Source organism: Passer montanus, unplaced genomic scaffold (assembly GCF_014805655.1).
Source record: "Passer montanus isolate IOZ18808 unplaced genomic scaffold, ASM1480565v1 scaffold26, whole genome shotgun sequence".
Classification (NCBI taxonomy): Eukaryota; Metazoa; Chordata; class Aves; order Passeriformes; family Passeridae; genus Passer; species Passer montanus.
This window is the reverse complement of record NW_024367261.1, coordinates 10,175,462-10,194,010: the sequence shown is the minus strand read 5'-3', so window position 1 is coordinate 10,194,010 and position 18,549 is coordinate 10,175,462. Positions and strand designations below refer to the sequence as shown.

The 18,549-nt window shown below is 39.4% G+C and overlaps 1 protein-coding gene across 1 annotated transcript in view; it reads left to right on the top strand.

Annotated features, from left to right (window-relative positions):
* LOC120503578 (collagen alpha-1(XV) chain-like) overlaps positions 1 to 18,549 on the top strand; it is a 116,759-nt gene that overhangs the window by 63,714 nt on the left and 34,496 nt on the right. The window contains exons 15-21 of the mRNA XM_039712204.1: positions 1,810 to 1,845; positions 2,913 to 3,065; positions 6,924 to 6,992; positions 9,355 to 9,399; positions 14,550 to 14,612; positions 15,532 to 15,567; positions 15,661 to 15,744. Of these exons, the coding sequence (XP_039568138.1) occupies positions 1,810 to 1,845; positions 2,913 to 3,065; positions 6,924 to 6,992; positions 9,355 to 9,399; positions 14,550 to 14,612; positions 15,532 to 15,567; positions 15,661 to 15,744 (486 nt within the window). The remainder of the gene's footprint in view (positions 1 to 1,809; positions 1,846 to 2,912; positions 3,066 to 6,923; positions 6,993 to 9,354; positions 9,400 to 14,549; positions 14,613 to 15,531; positions 15,568 to 15,660; positions 15,745 to 18,549) is intronic.

Sequence of the window (18,549 nt, the reverse complement as noted above, 5' to 3'; positions counted from 1 at the left end):
TGAGTATACCTCTTGTGATTTTCCCCTCAAAAACCCATAGTGACTGGGCTCACACAGGTGAGTCTGGAGGGGGAAAGAGAGAACTCCAGTTAGCCCAGCCTGGCACAGAGTGACAGCACATTATATGACAGGCGAGAAGAGTCTGAAGGAGCACAGACCATTTAAATTGGCAAACAAGAGACAAAGTCGTGGTCTACACTGGCTGGACACCAGATGCTCACCAGTGAAAAGCTGAAGGGTCAAGATAAGGACCCAAGGACAGAAAAATCACTCAGCAGTTACTGTCACACACAAAACAGACTTGACTTGGGGAAATTAATATAATCCATTGCTAATCAAAACATCATTTGATCACCTTTTTTTTATACCTCACTTCAAGAAGGATGTGATGAAAACAAAGACAAAGACTACAAGACAATTTCATCCTCTAGTGAGCTTCCAGAACATACCTTACACACAAGAACTTGAAAGTAAATTCCCAAGTGTACATTTTAAGCTCACACACTGTAACAGAAATGAAAAGGCAAGTCTTAAATGGCCAGAATATTGATTTATTTTTATCTCTGGAGGCTGGAGTTTCTGAGTTGTGATATCAAAAGCCTGACACTGGCGGAAGTGCAGTACACATGGGAACCACCATCCATCCAGAAAGTGCAGTATGTGTGTTGCAAAGCAGGCACCTGAAACCCATGTCCATTGTAATCAGTGGTGGGTGTTTTACATGGGGGAGCCTAAGAACAGAAAGAAGTCTAGCTGAAGTAAAGTGAACATGATTTACATACTATAGGAGGAGATTGATGGGGAAAGAGAAGCAATTCTTTTAAAATCATAATCTTCTGAAAAAAGGGCTACAATATTTTGCTTCACTGAGTCTGCTGCATTCTGTATATTTGATAAAAGTTACGTTAGAATTGAAGCACTATGTATCTGCACCTGTTCAATACAAGTAGGAGTATTTTTCAATTTTTACAATTTTTTTTCTGAAAGCATTGATTTAATTTATATTGCAGTATCTGTTTTGTTCTTTATTGCAAATTAATCCAGAAAAAGAAACAACAGTGTGCACTAAAAGTAAATTCAGTTTGTTCATTGAGTGACATTCAACATGGAGTTTAGCCATTGCTTTTAGAAAAACATGTGATCATATGGTGCTTACTCTTTTTCTTCAGACTTTACTCAATAAATATTTCTGCTGAGTAAGGACAGCAGCTTGCCAACATAAAAATAATTCCGCTAGATCCAGAGCAATTTTGAAAATAATTATTAGCTTGCATTATTATTGTCTTGCTGTCTGTGCCATGAAATAGAAATGGAAAAAAACAGTGTGCAAGTAAAGCATATAACAGCAAATATTGGTGAAATCTTGACTGCAGCAGAGGAACCTTAAAATATTCCTAGTGATCACATCCTGTGTTTGGAAGGGTGCCCTGGACAACTTGAGTGGGACCAGTTTCCAGTTCTGTTATAGCCCATAAGAATTTTGATATTTATGTTCAGAAGCATGATGATGTGACCTGCAATGTTTAATTCTCTGTGCTCAGAACCCTTAAAATCGGCAGCTATTATTGAAATACAAGATTGAGTCCAGTCAACATACCAGACCAGAGCTATTAATGTGTTATTGTGACTCCTGAATTGCAGATTGTTTTATTTTTAACTAAGAGGTCTGATAAAGGGCTTTGTGTAAAGGACATCGAATTAAACAACACAGAAATCTGTGGGCATTTGTATTAAGGAAAGATACCATAAATATGCCTTTGTTGTGTAATGGTCTTATTCTAAGTATGCACAATTTATTTTCTTTTACAGGGTGATCAAGGTCTACCTGGTTCTGCTGGTCCAAAGGTAACAAAAAAGTTTCTTTGTAGAATGACAGTATCACTGTGATACAGCACATTACTGAAAAGGTCTGAGAAGTCTTAGAGACTCTCATTGTGTAGCCTAAGTTTCTCAGTTGGCCAGCATGCTTCCCTATGAAGTGTCGTGTAATCAGGTAACCTTGGCTGGGCACGGCTCTATCACTCCCCTTCCAAGTGGGACTGGGGAGAGAGAATAAGACAGAAAACAACTTGTAGGTTGAGATAAGGCAGTGTTTACTGAAGCAAAAAGAAAGTGAAAATCTTCATGTGTATAAACAAAGAGAAAAAAAGTTTAATCTCTACTTCCCATCAGTGAGTAACATTCAGCCACTTCCCGGGAAGCAGTTGGTCTGGAAGGCGAACACTACAAAACAACAAATGCCCCCATTCCTCCTCTCTCCCATAGCTTTTATATCTGAGCTGACATCATATGGTATGGAATTCTCCTTTGGTTAATTTGGGTCAGCTATTTTTACCTAGTTGGGTCCCCTTCCAGGGTATTGTCCACTCCCAGCCCACTTGATGGGAGGAGAATATGAGAGAATTGTTAAAGAGACAGTGCTGCTGGTGTGCCAGTACTGCTCAGCAGCAGACAAAACACTGGTATGTTATCAACATTTCCAGCTACCAATACAAAGCACAGCACTGTGAGGGCTGCTGTGGGGAAAACAAGCTCCAGCTCAGCCAGAACCAATACACATGATCAGCCAGCTGAGAGAGGTGATACTCCCTCTGTACTCTGCCGTCATGAGAGCCCACATGGAGAGCTGTGTCCACCTCTGGGACCCCCAGCACAAGAAAGATATGCACCTGTTGGAACAAGTCCAGGGGAGGGCCATGAACATGGTGGATGACCTCTTCCTGGAGATGTTCAAGGCCAGGTTGGATGTGGTTTTGAGCTACCCGGTCTAATGGAAGGTGTCCCTGCCCATGGCAGAGGGATTGAAAGTTGATGAGCTTTCCAACCCAAACCATTCTGTGATCCTGTGAAACTACTTATTTGCCCTTACTTAGACATAGTCAGTATATCAATAGTCTGAATTTTTATTTTAGGGTGATGCTGGAGTCACTGGATCAATAGGCCCCAAAGGAGAAGCTGGCCCTATTGGGTCTCCTGGAAAACCTGGACCACCAGGACCTCCTGGGCCCCCTGGGCCCCCTGGACCTCCTGGACCACCAGGACTAAGTTATGGCTTGGGATTTGAGGTATTTTGCTATTCTGAAGGTTTTTGTAACTATAGAAATATTTCCTCCAGAAAAAAGACAGTGTGATCACCTGTGTATTTCACAGGTATTTAAGTCTGAATTGATAAAAAAGTAAATAGTTCTGGATTGAAATTTGCCAAGGAGTGTAAATACAGAGACACATGTTGCTAATTTCCGACCTCATGGTCTGTTCTACTTAGGACAAAAATGTTCTATTGAAAATATAAAATTGCAGATGTTACTTTTTCTAGTTCTGAGAATAATACCTTCATCGCTTAAAAATATGAGATCAGGCCAGCTCAAGATAAGTTTTACATATCATTTGAGAACTGCTCATTTGGATAATCTTTTTGGAAGAGAAATTTGCTTTGCACTAAAAGAAAGGCAAGGAAATAACACTCAGGTTCAAGAATTAGAGCTGCTGCATTAACGTCTTTGTGAAAAGAGGCCAAGAAAATGTCATTATCAATATTCATATTTGTGACTTCACTTTTTTCTTCCTTTTTTTCCTCCTTTTTTTCCATACATTTTTCAAGTACAGTTTACCTGTGTGGCTCAGCAAAGCCTTTCTAGGGTTTTTTATGTCATGTGATATAATTGAGTTGGCACAGTAACTCAATTATATCGCATCGTAACATTTCGTAACAAATCGTAAACATTTCCCTACATGTTTCTCTTAGTACCTACCCCAACTCTTTTGTATTTTTCTTTTCTTTACTCTACAGACACCTTGAGGTGTCACAGACGTGACCACTAGCTCTTGTTTAGAGACCTAATTTGCTTTCTGATATCTGGCTAAAGAATAGTGTGCTATATACTCTACTGGTTAATAATCCCACTGAAGTCAGTGAATTTCAATGGACAAAAATCTCTCTAGCAGTTCACAAGTTCTTAATTGCCAGCACTGAAATTGTTAGCAAGAAGCAGCTTGTAGTCTAAGCAAACAGTCCTTTGCCTTGTCTTAGGCACACTGCACTGGTACAGTCTCCCCTGAATAATAATAGTTGTTTCAGAATGAGTTAAGGACGGCTGGCAAGTCTCATCTTCATCCTAGGCCTGGTCTGAGTCTTAGCCCAGAATGATGGCTTCTCTGACTTACAGTCACCTTCTGTGACCTGTGAGGACCCATTCTTTAAGAGATTCTCCACTTTTCACCATTAGCACTATTTGTGTAAAAGGCAATGTGCCCTTATTATGCCACCAAAGAATTCTCCTGAAATTATGTGCTTAGGATCAAGCTCTGCCACTTTTAATACCTAAGTCTCAGACGAGCAAACTTAGCAGAGGAGCAGGAAAGGGTAAAAACTGGGCTCCCCACTTCTATGGATGAAAATGCAGAAGGATTTGAGCCCGAACTGCAGTAACAGTATCTTGACTGGCTTTGTCTTGAACTTTATCTAGTCCAAACAAAATTTCTATGATTGTCATTTCCCTGAGAGGAGTCCTACTTTAAACAGGCTTGCTAGCTGTAGCTGATCTTTTGGATGCCCACCCCTGCCATCTGTTGAGGCAGCACCGTGGTCTGCCAGTTTGTTAGGGTGACACTACCTTTTGGTTGGCAGTCTGTTTATTGCGTTAAGGCTGTTTCTACAAAATACTCCTGTTAGCACTTGTTAGCATCTGTGATCAGCTATGTGCAAAAACCAAATGGCATGGTGTTTGCTGGCACTTATGCTTGCCAAAAGAACAGTTTGAGCTGCAGAAGGTACCTGGTAAACCCATTAAAAACATGCAGATGTCAAAAGAGATGATGTGTTATATAAAGCAGGCATCAAGCACTCTCTTAAAGGGAAAAACAGACTGGCACAGTGCAGCCGAAGGAAAGGGCCCAGAAACACAGTGTGTTTTACCCTCCACAGTCAGAGTTTGACTAAACAGGCCAAAGAGAATATGAGGAGATTTCCTGCTGGTGTTTGGTACACTGATAGCTGATGGAGGAGCAGAATGAAAGTCTGAATAACATTAAATCAGTCTCAGGTGAAGTTGCACAGAAGGTGTCTCACCTTGGTCCCCCAAAAGAAAGGACCTGATTCCAACTGTCTATTCCTTCTGCTTCTCTTACTCTTGTGGAGTTGGCAGAAAAGGTCAGAAGAACAAGATCTCTCTTTTTCAGTAGAGTCAGGTTAGGTTATGTTTTCCATACCTTTGGTGTTAAGCTGTCATTCAGCAGTAGCTGGAGGTGATCTAATTGGTGTCTCACCTTTCCCCTTACACCATCTCCCAAGTGCACCACAGCTGGGCTAAGCTGGGCCAAGCTGGGCCATTGCAAGTCACTAAACTGGCAGAAAGCTAAGTAGGCCAGGAATGGGTCCTCTGACACAAGGGCTTGCTGTCACTAGGAGGTGGAGGTTCTCCTTTTCTTCTCTTCCTTCCCCCTCTGCAGACATTCCTGGCGCATTCTTACACTTCATATGCACTAACATTCAGTATTCCATCAATTCTTCCACAAGCCAATTTAATTTACTAAAATTTTAGAGAACACTCACACCCCAGAAGTGGGTCATTTATTTTCTGCCATTTTAGCAATCTAAAGGAAAATGAGGGGATACAATTCAACACACTATTGTTGATGTTGCAAATGAAGGCTGTATGGCTGTGACCAGGGATGTGAAACAAAGATTAAGATTTTGTCTTTTCAGAAAAAGGAAACAATCCAGCACAGCTGCAACTAAAACTGCAGCTAAAACCAAGTGAACAGTTCCCTGCTGGCATGGCTCATGCAGATGTTTTGAAGAACAGTCTGACAAGTTTCGGCTAGGCACAAGCCAGGGGATAGGAGCATGAGAGGTTCTGTGCCTGAAAAAAGTAATTATGGCCGCTGCACTTTTATTTTTTATGGCTTTGTAACTGTTCCTGCTTCTGCCATGCATCTGGAATATCGTAGTACATTGAAAGTTGGAGGGAGGTTGCTGCTTCCTGTGTAGTTTCCTTGAAAACTACTAGAAAATCTCCATGGGAAATAGTAGGTAGTCTGCTCTCAAGGACTCCCACTACACAGAGACTTATTTCTGAAGTTAACAGAGGGCAATAGAAATGGACAGTGGGCTGGAGCAGATGAGCTGTGAAAGCCTCAGGGAATTGAGTTTGCTTAGTCTGGAGGACATTTAACCTCAATCTCTGGAAGGTTCCAAGGCCTGAGTTTCCAATGCCCTAAACAACCTGATTGGAATTCAGTGTTGACACTGCTTTTGACAGGAAGTTGGGCCAGGCAGCCTCTGAGAGACCTTTCAACATAATTAATTCTACAATTTGACAGCGAAATTTTTTTCTGCTCAATTTCAGAAAGCAGTATTTTAGGCAGGAGTTCAATATTCGACTGTGGGAATTGGGAAGAACCTTTATTGATGAAAAGTGATTGTTGCTCTTAACAAACCGTTTGCAAGTTCTCCCTGCCATAAATCAGTTCTGGTAACCTTTGCTAGTCATTAGTGTTTCAGTAGCTGGGTGACAGGTAAATGCTACACAAAAAAATACTGCTTCAAAGTGTGCTTAAACACAGTACGTACTGTCTCACTTCTGCTTGATGCTCGTCAGCCTGAAGTGCTGGAGCAATGGTGTCAAGTTGGCAAGACAGTAAAGACCAGAATTTCTGTAAGGAAGACCAGCATGTTTTTATCACGTTGGAGCAAAGCCTACCTCCAGAACATCATCCATTTTTACCTGGAAAAAAAGTTAATGGGAAAAGATTAAAATATTTGTGTTCAGTATGTTTCCAGTTTTTACAGAACATCAGAAAACAGAGCAGTTGGAAAAAAAACCAAAACAACACAACTGGAAACAAACCAAAACAACACAACCAGAAAAAAAATCCCAAAAGATAAATTCTTAAATTCTGTAGCATTTTGTCTCTTCCATTAGGATATGGAAGGATCAGGTAGCATCGACCTGTTAAGTGAATCAAGAATTCCTGGATCAAGGGGACCAAAGGTGAGTGGGTATTTTAGGGGAGGGGAGTATAATTTGTTGCTGGGTTGTTTGGTTTGTTTGGGCTTTTTTTCCAAACAGAAGTTTCCTCCATTCTGCTTTTTGGAAACATATAGCCCTAGTCAGCCATAGATTGAGAGTCACTACATTGAAATGGATTCACTTGCCCTAGAATGTCATTAAAATAACTGTGTCCTCCAAAGAATCTGAATGGTATTTCTCTGACACCTCATTAGCTAATGATTTTTTTTTCTGCTCTGGTATATTTTTGAGATCTCAAAGGGTGGAATAAGGGTTTTATGTTATCTAGCTCTCTATTTCTCCCTTCACCATAATAGATTCCTTTTTGCATATGCAGGTGACTCATATGTATGAGGATTAAGCTGAAATGTTACAGTTTGACAAACAAATGTGAATAATACAACATGCCACTTTTAAACTAGAAAATGGTTCCCAGTAGTGTGGAAGCAATGTTGCAGACAAAAGGATGCTTTTTTCTCCATCACTGTGTCTCAGGAGATTTTTTGCTAGTGTGGGCCACTTAAATCATCAAGTAGGGAATATGGGAATATCATCTATCAGTACCAACCAGGTCATTTGGATTTATTGTCATTCTTAACAATAGAAGGAGTTCCAGTGGTTTAGTCTGGCAACAAAAGGAGACAAAGGCACGATCCAGTAGCTACTTAAAGAGTCTCGAGGGGCAGCTGCAAGTATGATGAAGCCAAACTGTTCCTTGTAGTGCCAGATGGTGCAGCAAGGGACAGTGGTCACAATTTGCAGGTTGTGATGTTCAGGCTAAGCCTTAGGAGAAGGCTGTTCACTAGAAGGTTGGAGCAATTACCCAGGGAGGTTGCAGAAGGTCTGGTCTTGGAGTTATCGAGGCTTTGCTGGACAGAAACACGGCTGACTTGATCTGAAACTGGTGACAGTTCTGCTTCAAGGGGGTGATTGGATTAGATGGCTTCCACGGGCCTGTACAATCCTATGCCTCGGATTCCATGAATCATCAGACACCAGCTGAACACTGGAGGCAGGAGTGACTTTGAGCAGCGCTTTACTGTGTTGGTTTAAAGTACTAGTAATTGTGAATCACTGAAGCTGTAGCTGATAGCTTAGAGAACTTTGCCCCCTCTTATGTCTTTTCCTAGATACTCAAAATAGCACAAAAATACAGTTACAAAAATAAGTATTGAATCTGTTTGCTGAAACAAGGAGGTATCTGCAAGCAGGGACAAAATTCCACATTCTGACCTGCCTTAGTCATGGCCTTACTCTCACATTTGGTTTTATAGCAGGCATTGTTTCCAAGTCACTCAGCTATAAATATTCAAAAAATGTCTTGTTGCAGTTGAACAAAATTTTCCTGTTACTGCTTAATTACTCTGCAAAGTTTGAGTCAATACAGAAGACAGATGAGAAAAAGAAGATAAGAAAAATAAATATTTTGCTGAAATTATGAAAATGCCTTTACATATTTACCGGTACTTCACTATGAGCCATTTACACCTTATCACAATTCCAGAGTACTCAGTAGTGTTTAGTGAAAACAAAGAATCTGCTTCAAAAGGGGGTTGCCACTCAAAACAGCTGCTAAGAAATAAATTACATTTATTGGTACTGTCTTTGTATCTGTTGAGATTTCTATTAATCTTTTATCAGAAAATAGTGATTGGGTTTTGAAGCAGAAATTATTTTTTTTTTTTTCTGACAGCTCAGCTGTCATTTCCAGGGCTTCTATTTTTTTCTTCCACAGATCAGTGTACAGTTTCATTGGTGTTTCCTCATTATTTAGCATTACTGTTTACACCTGCCTTCATATTCCAGATAAAAACAATTCAATCACTTTGTTGAATTCCTTTCTCTTCCATTCAACTTTCTACAATGTCCAATAATGAACTGCTGTCCATTTTACTGTCAAAGAGCCATAATTGTTCTTTCCAACCCATGTCACCATATAAAGATGAGAAGAATTTGAATTTCCAAATTATTTTTGAAACAAATTTTTTGGGAAACTGCTTTCAAACCTAGCAAGACTGTGTTGCCTCTAAAGTGGTAGCATGTCTTAATTTTAGCCAAGAATTAAAATTCAAAGAATTGTAAACAGTTGAAATCAATATGTCACAACAAATGCACTTGGACAAACTTATTTCTAATATTTTCTAAAAATATGTGTAGCATGCAGTGACAGCCCTAAAATTGTATTTGTAAGAAATGTCCATTTTATTGATCTCTGTTAACACTACAGGTCTCCAGCATTGTTTTTTTAACAGTCATGGTAGCGAGTTAAATTTTTTTTTCTGAAAAAACCATTTATTTTGAAGTGCCATGTGGATTTACTAGTAAATCCAGTGTATTTTTATAGGGTTCTGCAGGAAGACCTGGACAGCGTGGACCATTAGGACCAAAGGTAAAAACACTTGAAAGATAACCTATATTGCTTTAGCATATTTTTTCATATTTTTTAAGTCTCTATATTCCCAGAATTTGCCTGAATATAACAGCTTTCCTTTAAGATTCATAAACTGATTAAGTTGGGACAAATTTTATTCTCATCTACACTGGATATCTGTGCAGAATGTGTCTTATTAGAATGATTTCACATCCAACAAGAGCAGTGAGTAAATACTAACTGGGCTCTTACATTCTGTTACCTCTTTGTCAAATTTTATTTGGACATCTGTCAATTTCTCTATGTTGCTTATTTATATGTCACTTTGGTCTCGGAGAGGTTACATATATGCTGTTGAAAGAGAAATCTGCATGAGGAGGCCTTCTGGTCACAGAAAGTGATAGGAAAACATTCTGGAAGGTGCTGGGGGGAAGAAGGGAGGAGCAATGACTACTTTGCCTTGGTTTTGAGCTTCGAAGTGACTGCATTTTTCCACATTGATGCTGCTACTGGTTGTGTAACCTATGGAGAAAGAAATGGAGAGATGAAAAATCACAAAAGAAAAGGGCAGATTTGCAGAATGGGTCCTTAGACAGGAAGAGGCTTTTCTTATTCCTATGTAAAGCTTGACTACCTCTCGGGTTAACAGTATAGCATGACAACACCTTAAATGTGAAGTTAAAGAAATGTAAGGTATTCATTGCCCTGGGAAATAACAGTATCATTGAAAGAGCAGAAAGTGGAACATGAGAAGTGGCAGTGCCCATCCTCTCACTGTGAAATTTTCACCTGAACTTACACCTAGCACTAATCACTGACTGCCCATTGCCAGCAATAACTGCGCACACCTAATTCATCACACAACAGCCACCAAAGATCTGGCCGACCCTCTCTGTCTAAAGTCTATAAAGCTCAGCTTCTAGGGCTTTAAAAAGTCCCTCCATAGTGTACTACCCCTCTTACTTCTGGAGCACATTACTTATGAGTGAAAAAAACAGAATTTGCACAGCACGTGTTGGTGAGTGATACTGCAGTGGACTGGCAAGAATAGATGTGCTCTCACATGATGCTGCTCTGTGCACATGTGTAGGTGCCGAGTCTCCACGCTGAAAAAAGTTTTTTTTTTAAGAACTTATTCTCTGCCCTTAGCCAGAAATTTTGTTTCTAAGAAATTCTGCTTCACAAAGATATCAGAAAGTGAGATAGAAAGATTCCTAGGATTTAGGAAATGGGCTGGAGTGGTAGAGATAGTCATAAACCTTGGCCAAGAGACCTCACCATCACCTTGGTTTAATCGTGAGTCATTCATCCCCAAGATACAGGAGAAACAGAAAGGAACGTGCTATTGCCTGGCATCTTACAAAACCAGGTATACTATGGCAAAATTAATAAAAAGTGGTTATAATACACTATCATTCTCATGGGACTGAATTTTACACCCACTTTTCATGATTATAAATGACTTCACTAGGCAACAGTGGCAAAATACAACAACCACCCACCTCCCAAAACCAAGAGCTAATGCATCACGAGGAGTTGAAGGTATAGTTCTGTTTCGTGCATCCTTCGTCCTTCAAACACCCAGACGAGTACAGCTGTCAGAGAAGACTAGCTATGATAAATTTCTTCCTTTTCCTAGCAAGTAAGCATGGATCCAAATTCTGCTTTCCCTTTTATTATTATGAAAAGATGTTTTCATTAAAAGACAGCCTGCAGTCTTAATACACTCTTGAATATATGAACTCCCAAAAAGCAGTAAGCATAAACATAACATTTGAGGCAATGGCTGATTTATTTCACTTTATATTCTCTATCTCCAAAGAAAAAACTAAATTGGATGTTCCCTGTCTGTTACAAAATTGAGGAACCATCTCTACTTAGGGCTAAAATCCTGCAGAATCAGTCCCAAAGGTGGAACAGTGCACTGTTCATTATTTCACTCGTGGTTTGAGGCAGTGCCTGGGCAGGTGGAGAGAGCAGCCGTGTGGAGGGACTGAGTTAGCTGTTTTGGAGGAAGATGGTAAGTCCTTCGTGGAGGCACGAGGTCATGGCTGCAGTGGTAGATCTGGTGAATGTTACCATGAGCTGATTTCAGACATCAAAATGAGGCTTCAGGAATGTGGCTTGATCAATGCTCAGCAAAAATAATGAGTCATGACCACAAACTCTTCAGATGTGGGTGGCAACTGGAGTGTTAAAATCTCAGAACTAAATCACAAATGTATGCTGAGCATCACTTTACCAAAAATATGCCATATTTTTACTAATTGTTTTACTCCATTTTGTTCCTTTGTTTTTAAGGAAAGTAGCATACATGTTTAAAATCCTTGCAATTACCCCTCACTTTAATATTTGAGCTGTACTGTGTCTCTGTTTCAGAGAGAAAGAGGCAACATAGGTCCCCCAGATTCAAAGTGGGAAGTTTATTTAACCTGATCTAAAACCTCAGTTGTTTCTTTCCTCTGTTTCTTCTCATCTCTTCATGCACTTTGTGAATGCTCCTAATGAACCTTTCTTCCTCTGTCAGTATGTTAAAGCACAGGATGGCTTCACAAACCCCTTTCTCTGGTGAATTGTGGGTATCAGGAGCCAGCATAACCTGGAGCTTAAGACTTCTGCCTAAAATGTGGTTAAAATTGTATCTAAAATTGCATCTAAACTGTGTTTGTCTTCAATGGTATCTTGTGAAGCCCTGCACATTTTCACCAGAAGGAAGATAAAAATCAGCAAATGTTAGACAGAAAACTAACTTCCACATGCCTCTATTCCTTCATGTGGTGGTGTGTAGCTTCCACCCCACACCAGAGTGCCCCACAGGTCTGTGCTACAGTAAGAGGCTCATGTCTATGTTAATCCCTGCCTGTTTTTCTTTGAGCTCCTCTTGGAGCCCACCCCAAAACTCGTGTTTGGGACTGTGCTGCTCCTTGTTGGTCCCTGTCTGACCTGAGTGTCTTTTGCAGGCATGAGCCAGCAGAGAGCGCTGATGTGACTCATAGAAAATTTTTAAAAAATAAAATAATAAAATAAAATAAAAAAAATAAAATAAAATAAAATAAAATAAAATAAAATAAAATAAAATAAAATAAAATAAAATAAAATAAAATAAAATAAAATAAAATAAAATAAAATAAAATAAAATAAAATAAAATAAAATAAAATAAAATAAAATAAAATAAAATAAAATAAAATAAAATAAAATAAAATAAAATAAAATAAAATAAAATAAAATAAAATAAAATAAAATAAAATAAAATAAAATAAAATAAAATAAAACAAAATAAAATAAAATAAATTAGCCTTCTCTTGCATTTGGGACAGCCCTGAAATCAAAATTTACTCTAGAAAACAAGATAAATGCAGTTATGCTTGCTGTGTATTTATGAGAGTATTATCACAGTCTTATAGCAGCATCTGCTTGTTTATTTTTTAAAAATACCAACAATGTAGCAGGACTCTTCTTGCCATAAATTCCATCTGCTGTGCATATTATGAGTGTTGTCATTCCACATAGATATTTGTCAGCATGATAATTAAACCTGATGCATTGACACAGAGGACAGTAGTTTAACTCTTCTTAACCAATTTAAGACTATAGAATATTTTCTTTATTATTCCTACATGCCCTTTCTTCTGAGGTCCTTTTCGTAGTAATTATTATTGTTTTATGTGAGAGTGCATTTGAAATATGTGTATATTTTAAGAGGAGTGACTACAGGATTATTTTAAAAATAAGTGATTTATCCCTTTAAGCCTCGGACTAAAAAAGATCTTTGTCCTCTTGTACATGAGCATTCTTAAAATATGATGGGAGTTAGAAATAAGGATGTCTCTGGATACATTAGTTGCAATAAAACCTCTTACCTGTCCTGGATCTTTTCTTCCCATTTAAATTTTGTTAGGAAAACAAATGGGAGAAATTATTCAGCATTTGTAATGGTAGGAAGCTATCCTGCAAGTATCAATGTGCCTGAAATGACAACATTCTGTTGCAGAAATGCTGTTGTTCCAAGGTTATTTCCTCAGCCCATTTAACTTTGCTGCAGATAGATACTTATAATGTTCCATAAGCACTTGATAAACTTACATCCCAAGTACCATTTTTACTGCTCATGCAGAGTATCAAAATCCCAGTAGCTGCTTTGATGCCCAAATTCCATTAGCAGTCAGACACCCTTTATCCTGGCTATAAAATTGTTTATAAAATGAAGAATAGAGTACTTCAGAAATCATACTTCATTCCTGACCCACACGCTTCACTGTTCACTGACAAAAACAGAAATAGCAGTGACAATATCCTTTCTTAATGAAGCAGGCACATTAAATCTCTTATCTAATGTTAAAACCCAAAAATATTTTCTTCAAGCAGAGCAAAAAGTTGCAAACAAAAAAGTATTTTCCAAAAACCAAAACTAAACAAAAAAAATGCCCAGCATATTAAAAAACCCCTCAAAGCAAAAAAAAAAGAAACCTCAAAACCACATACAAAACAAACACCCAAAAAACCCACCAAAAAAACAAGCTAACAAGAGTAATTGGTCCCTTGGATGAATCATAAGGATGCTCTGTGTCATTTCCTTTGCTCTTTCATATGATGCAGAGGAAAACAGATGCAAAAAGTGTAGCTCAGTGTTTATCTGGTCCTTTAAGAATTTAGAGCATTCTTTTATCCATTTTTCTCAGGGCAAACTGCATTATCATTAGTGCTTCAGTTTTTCCCATTGCTGTCAGATTCCAGCAGTCATATACAGGCCTGTATTAAAATACAGCAGGAGGTATTTTTGCCCCACATACTGACTCCTGTCTACACCCAATGCCAATGTCTACATCCCTTCTCTTCCTCCAGCTTGAGAGTCACTTAACTGAAGGGTGGAAATAACTCATCAAATGTACATTGGGGGAAAGCAACAAAATTCACCCTTTTGCTAAGCAGGGGTGGAAGCAGAAAAACGATTGAAGCTGCAGGGGAAAAAAAGCCATAAGCCTGCTCTGGAGAGGGGGAAAGAGCAGGAGGAGTGGAGGGAGCAGATGACTAATGAGATAATGAGCCTCCCCCAAACCTGCCCACCAGCCTGTTCAGCACCGTGTTGTGACCCTCCCCGGTGGCAGCCTCCTGCTTGTGTGAAACTGAATGCAGTTTAGAGAGTATAAATGTATGTTTTTTGTGGCAGGGGATGCCGGGCACAGATGGAAAACCAGGCTTTCCTGGCATTGCCGGGCATCCCGGAGAAGTGGTGAGTAGGGTTATCATCATCTCTGATCACCTGATACACACTGGCTCCCAAAGCTACCTCTTACAGCTCAGCAGGATCAGCGCTTGCTAGCAGACTGAAGAGCTGGGGCTGTGTTTGTCCTGCTTAACTTGGAGCAGTTACCTCAGACAAAAAACACAGAAGCAGAGTGTAACTTGTCCATGCCTCCCTCATCATTCAGAAGAGATACAGGCATCTCCAGAGGCTAGTTCTGATTCCTCAAGGTTCCTTCTGCTTTTAATTATTCAGAAATCAGCTCTGCCTTTAATTAGACAAAAGACAGCAGCTCATAGGTGATTTTAATGTATTTCTCATGCTTAAGACCCTCGAGGATTGCAGTGTGCTTTGCCTGGGAAGTCCCACGGCTCATCCCCTGGCACCTTCCTCTCACTTGAGCCAGATGTGTCTGCATTTCCAGCACAGGGAGTTCTACAGAGGGGCTGATCAAGCTTAGAAATAAGCTGCCTGAAAGATGACAGTTTACCTTCCCTGTCTTCTTCTATCCGGTCCCCTGGGAAATCCTGGACACAGCTGATGTGGTTGATGCCAGAAAAGGACAGCACAGCCAGGGATGGCTGATTTCAGCACAGTGAAAAAAGGTTCACTGGATTAATTCCCAGCTAATGAAATTTTTTGTGCCCATTTGCTTCTAGTCCTTTGTGAACTCTGCCAAAGTTCTGGGAAATTCTTTTAAACATCAAACCTTCAGAAGATCGGAGTTGAAACTAGTTCGCCCCATGTGTGTTTTGAGAGAGCTGGGAATTGATCATTCTGTACATGAAATTCACTGCTGTGCTTTTTGTGAAGCAAGAGAGAGCACAGTTCATAATTTCCCCTTTTAAATCACTTATTTTTTTTTCTTTTTTTTTTTTCTTTTTTTTTTTTTTTTAATCACATGAAGGGTCCAAAAGGAGAGAAGGGTGACCCAGGACCTCGGGTGAGATTGTGTGGATTTCATTCTTTTCGAGAAACCTATGTGAAATGTTGCAGTAAGTGTATGGGTTTTCCACATGTAATGCTTTTGGAATAGGGTGAACCAGGACAGGACGGGAACAGTATTGTGGGACCGCCTGGACCACCGGGACCACCGGGACCAGTCATTGCAATACCTGAGGTAAGTGTGCATGTCGAGCATTGAGGTATGTAACTTCCCTTACAGAGAAAAGGGCACAAGTGGTTAACACACTGGCAATTCTTCTGCTCACATTCAGGTCATAAGTCTACTCCTCAAAATCAAAGAATCTCAATATTTCTCTGTATCGAATTATTTAGTTTTGAAAACATTAGATTGGAAGAAAGTGGGTAAAGAGCTTAACTATAAGAGTTGTGAGGTCATATTAAGCATGTCACACAAACTCTTTAGGTGATTCTGAAGTTAGGAGCATCAAATAGAAACCAACAGAGAAATACAAAACTGGGAATATTTAACAAAGCAAAGCACCTGAGGCACAGCAGTGTGTGTGGGAGAGTAATTTCCTGATAGTTGTCCACTACACAAAGCAGAGCACTGACTCTGGAAGCAACAATGGGTGAAATAGTAGAAGCCCATAAAAACTCTCCAGTATGCTTTAGATGCAGGTATATTTTGAGTGAGTTTTGCTGTGTGTACATCAGCCTTTGCAAAAGCAATACTATATGCAGTAATGAAGGCTGGAGTTTAGGATGAATCCCACTTGGAGCTGACAACAAAAATCTTAGTAGCTGGCCTGGTGTGACATTAAGATCTGGAGGAACTGTGGATGACTGCAGGAAACTTCACCTCTGGAGGTGCCCATATCAGCCAGACATGTCCACAGGAATGCATATAAGGGCAGTAAGAAGTGATTAGTAACTGCAAGAGAAAATGCCCATCTGAGAAATCTGTGCCATCATTATCATAAAGCTGAACTATGCATAACCTTTTTTGACTGAAACAACTGGGCTTTCACTTAGGCTTCTGCTACCAATAGCAAATATAGCATTAATTTTTATCCCATAGGCCACATCACTCGTCCTAACTGAAGGGGTTTTTTCTTTACTGAATTTACTGGGAATCCATGCAGAATAGTAGGGTCTTGGATGAGCAGACTTATAGACTCACAGAAATGTTGGTTGTGTTCAAAGTCCTGCTCATAGTGGGACTGTTATCAGCTCTACACATCATCACAATTCTGTTGGAGTTTCTGGGAAACTGCTCAATAGCTGTGATAGAAATGCTGATGTAAAATTCATGTTCTTTCTCACAGCCCTACCATGGTGTTGCTGTGGGGCCTTAACTGTGACTAAACAGCTCTGTTGCAGTAAAAATGAACCTCAATGTGTTGCTCCATAGCTCATTAATACTTGAAAAAAACACTGTGACATCCTCAGAGAGGAGACAGTACATATAAAGGACATTAAAAGATTATTGAAGATGACATAAACTAATGACGCTTGCTGGAGGCTGCATGGCTTCATACATGCACTAGTCACAGTCCACACATCTGTGAAACTTGTAGCTATGTCTGAAGAAACCTAAAGTGCATCCTCTGAATCCTCCCGATCCCCTGTATGAACTACTTTTACTACGTATTACAGAAATTTTTACGGCCTGGTAGAATCTGTATTGCATTAGATGTATTATAAGTCCATACAGAATCCCATTTCCTTCTCTAAGTACTTTTAGGCTTTAAAAGTAAGCTTTTTTAAAAAATTGAGAGCATTTATGGCTTTATATACATTTGTAATATAGGTGTTCTGCGAAGGTACAGCAAGAGCTGTCAAATCCTCTGTATTGTTAATCAGAAGATTTCTCTTGTGGAGAACTTGGTGGACTGGATTTTGATACAGTTCATGAAACATGTGGAAGTATACGTCACTATGTATGACATTAAATTCTTCCCATCTCACAAATGTTTGTGTAAGAACAGGACATTTGTTTGCAGTAAGTTTGCTGAGATAGACATTAAATTATCCAAGTGTGTTTTGTTGACTCAGTCTCTCATCTTTCATAGTAAGCTTAAAATATGGAAAAGAACTATTGCAAGCAGACCTATCAATTGCAGTTGGAATTGCAGAACTAAAATAAATAACACTGCCAGCTGTTGTAATGTGGATATTGGCTTGATGTGGATAGAGCAGCAGAGATCAGTGATTTGAGTGAACCACAGGGCACTTAAAGAGATTAGTCTCCAGGTCAGGGTCATTCATTTAACCATTGTGTAGCCGAGAACAATACTTCTTGGGCTACAGAAATCCAATGGACTTATCCATCAGAGTTGGAAGAAAGTTTTCTTAAGAAGGGCTGTGTGGCTACAACTAAACCAACTTTATGTTGTTTGACCAAAAAAAAAAAAAAGCAAATAAAGAGTTAGTTCAGTTTCAGCACTGTTGAAATATTCAGAGCTGACATGGACAGCTGTGGCTCAGGACCAGGCCTCACCAGTATCTGGCTGATAGCGCATTGATTGAGCTGCAGTGAAAAGTGGACCTTGGTTTCATTCTCATTTCACCTGGTCCCTATGTGAATGGAGGGGATTTAGTTCCTTCAAAAACCACCTCTCATACCATGAAAATAAATGTTAGGGGAAAACTGAGGTCTGCAGTGGAACTGATCCATTTCCAGGCTTTTGCAGTTCCCACCAGCAATGTGGTCTCAAAGGCTTCCTGGTCCTGCTACCTCCTCTCTTGCCTCCTGTGATTGATCTGGAAGTCTGCTCTGACTCACCATGTTTAAAAAAAAAACCAGTGTCCCTCTGTTTGTTGCTGTTTGATATTCCAAAACACTAAAATCAATATTTCTCATCCTATATTGGCTATTTCACTTTTTCAGAGCATAGTTGCTGATACTCAGTTCATCTTCATGAATAGAATTTTTGATAATCAGAAAACCATAATATTTGTTGCTGTGATTTTATCACACAAATTTAGTTTGGTATAGTACAAAGTAATTTTGAATAGA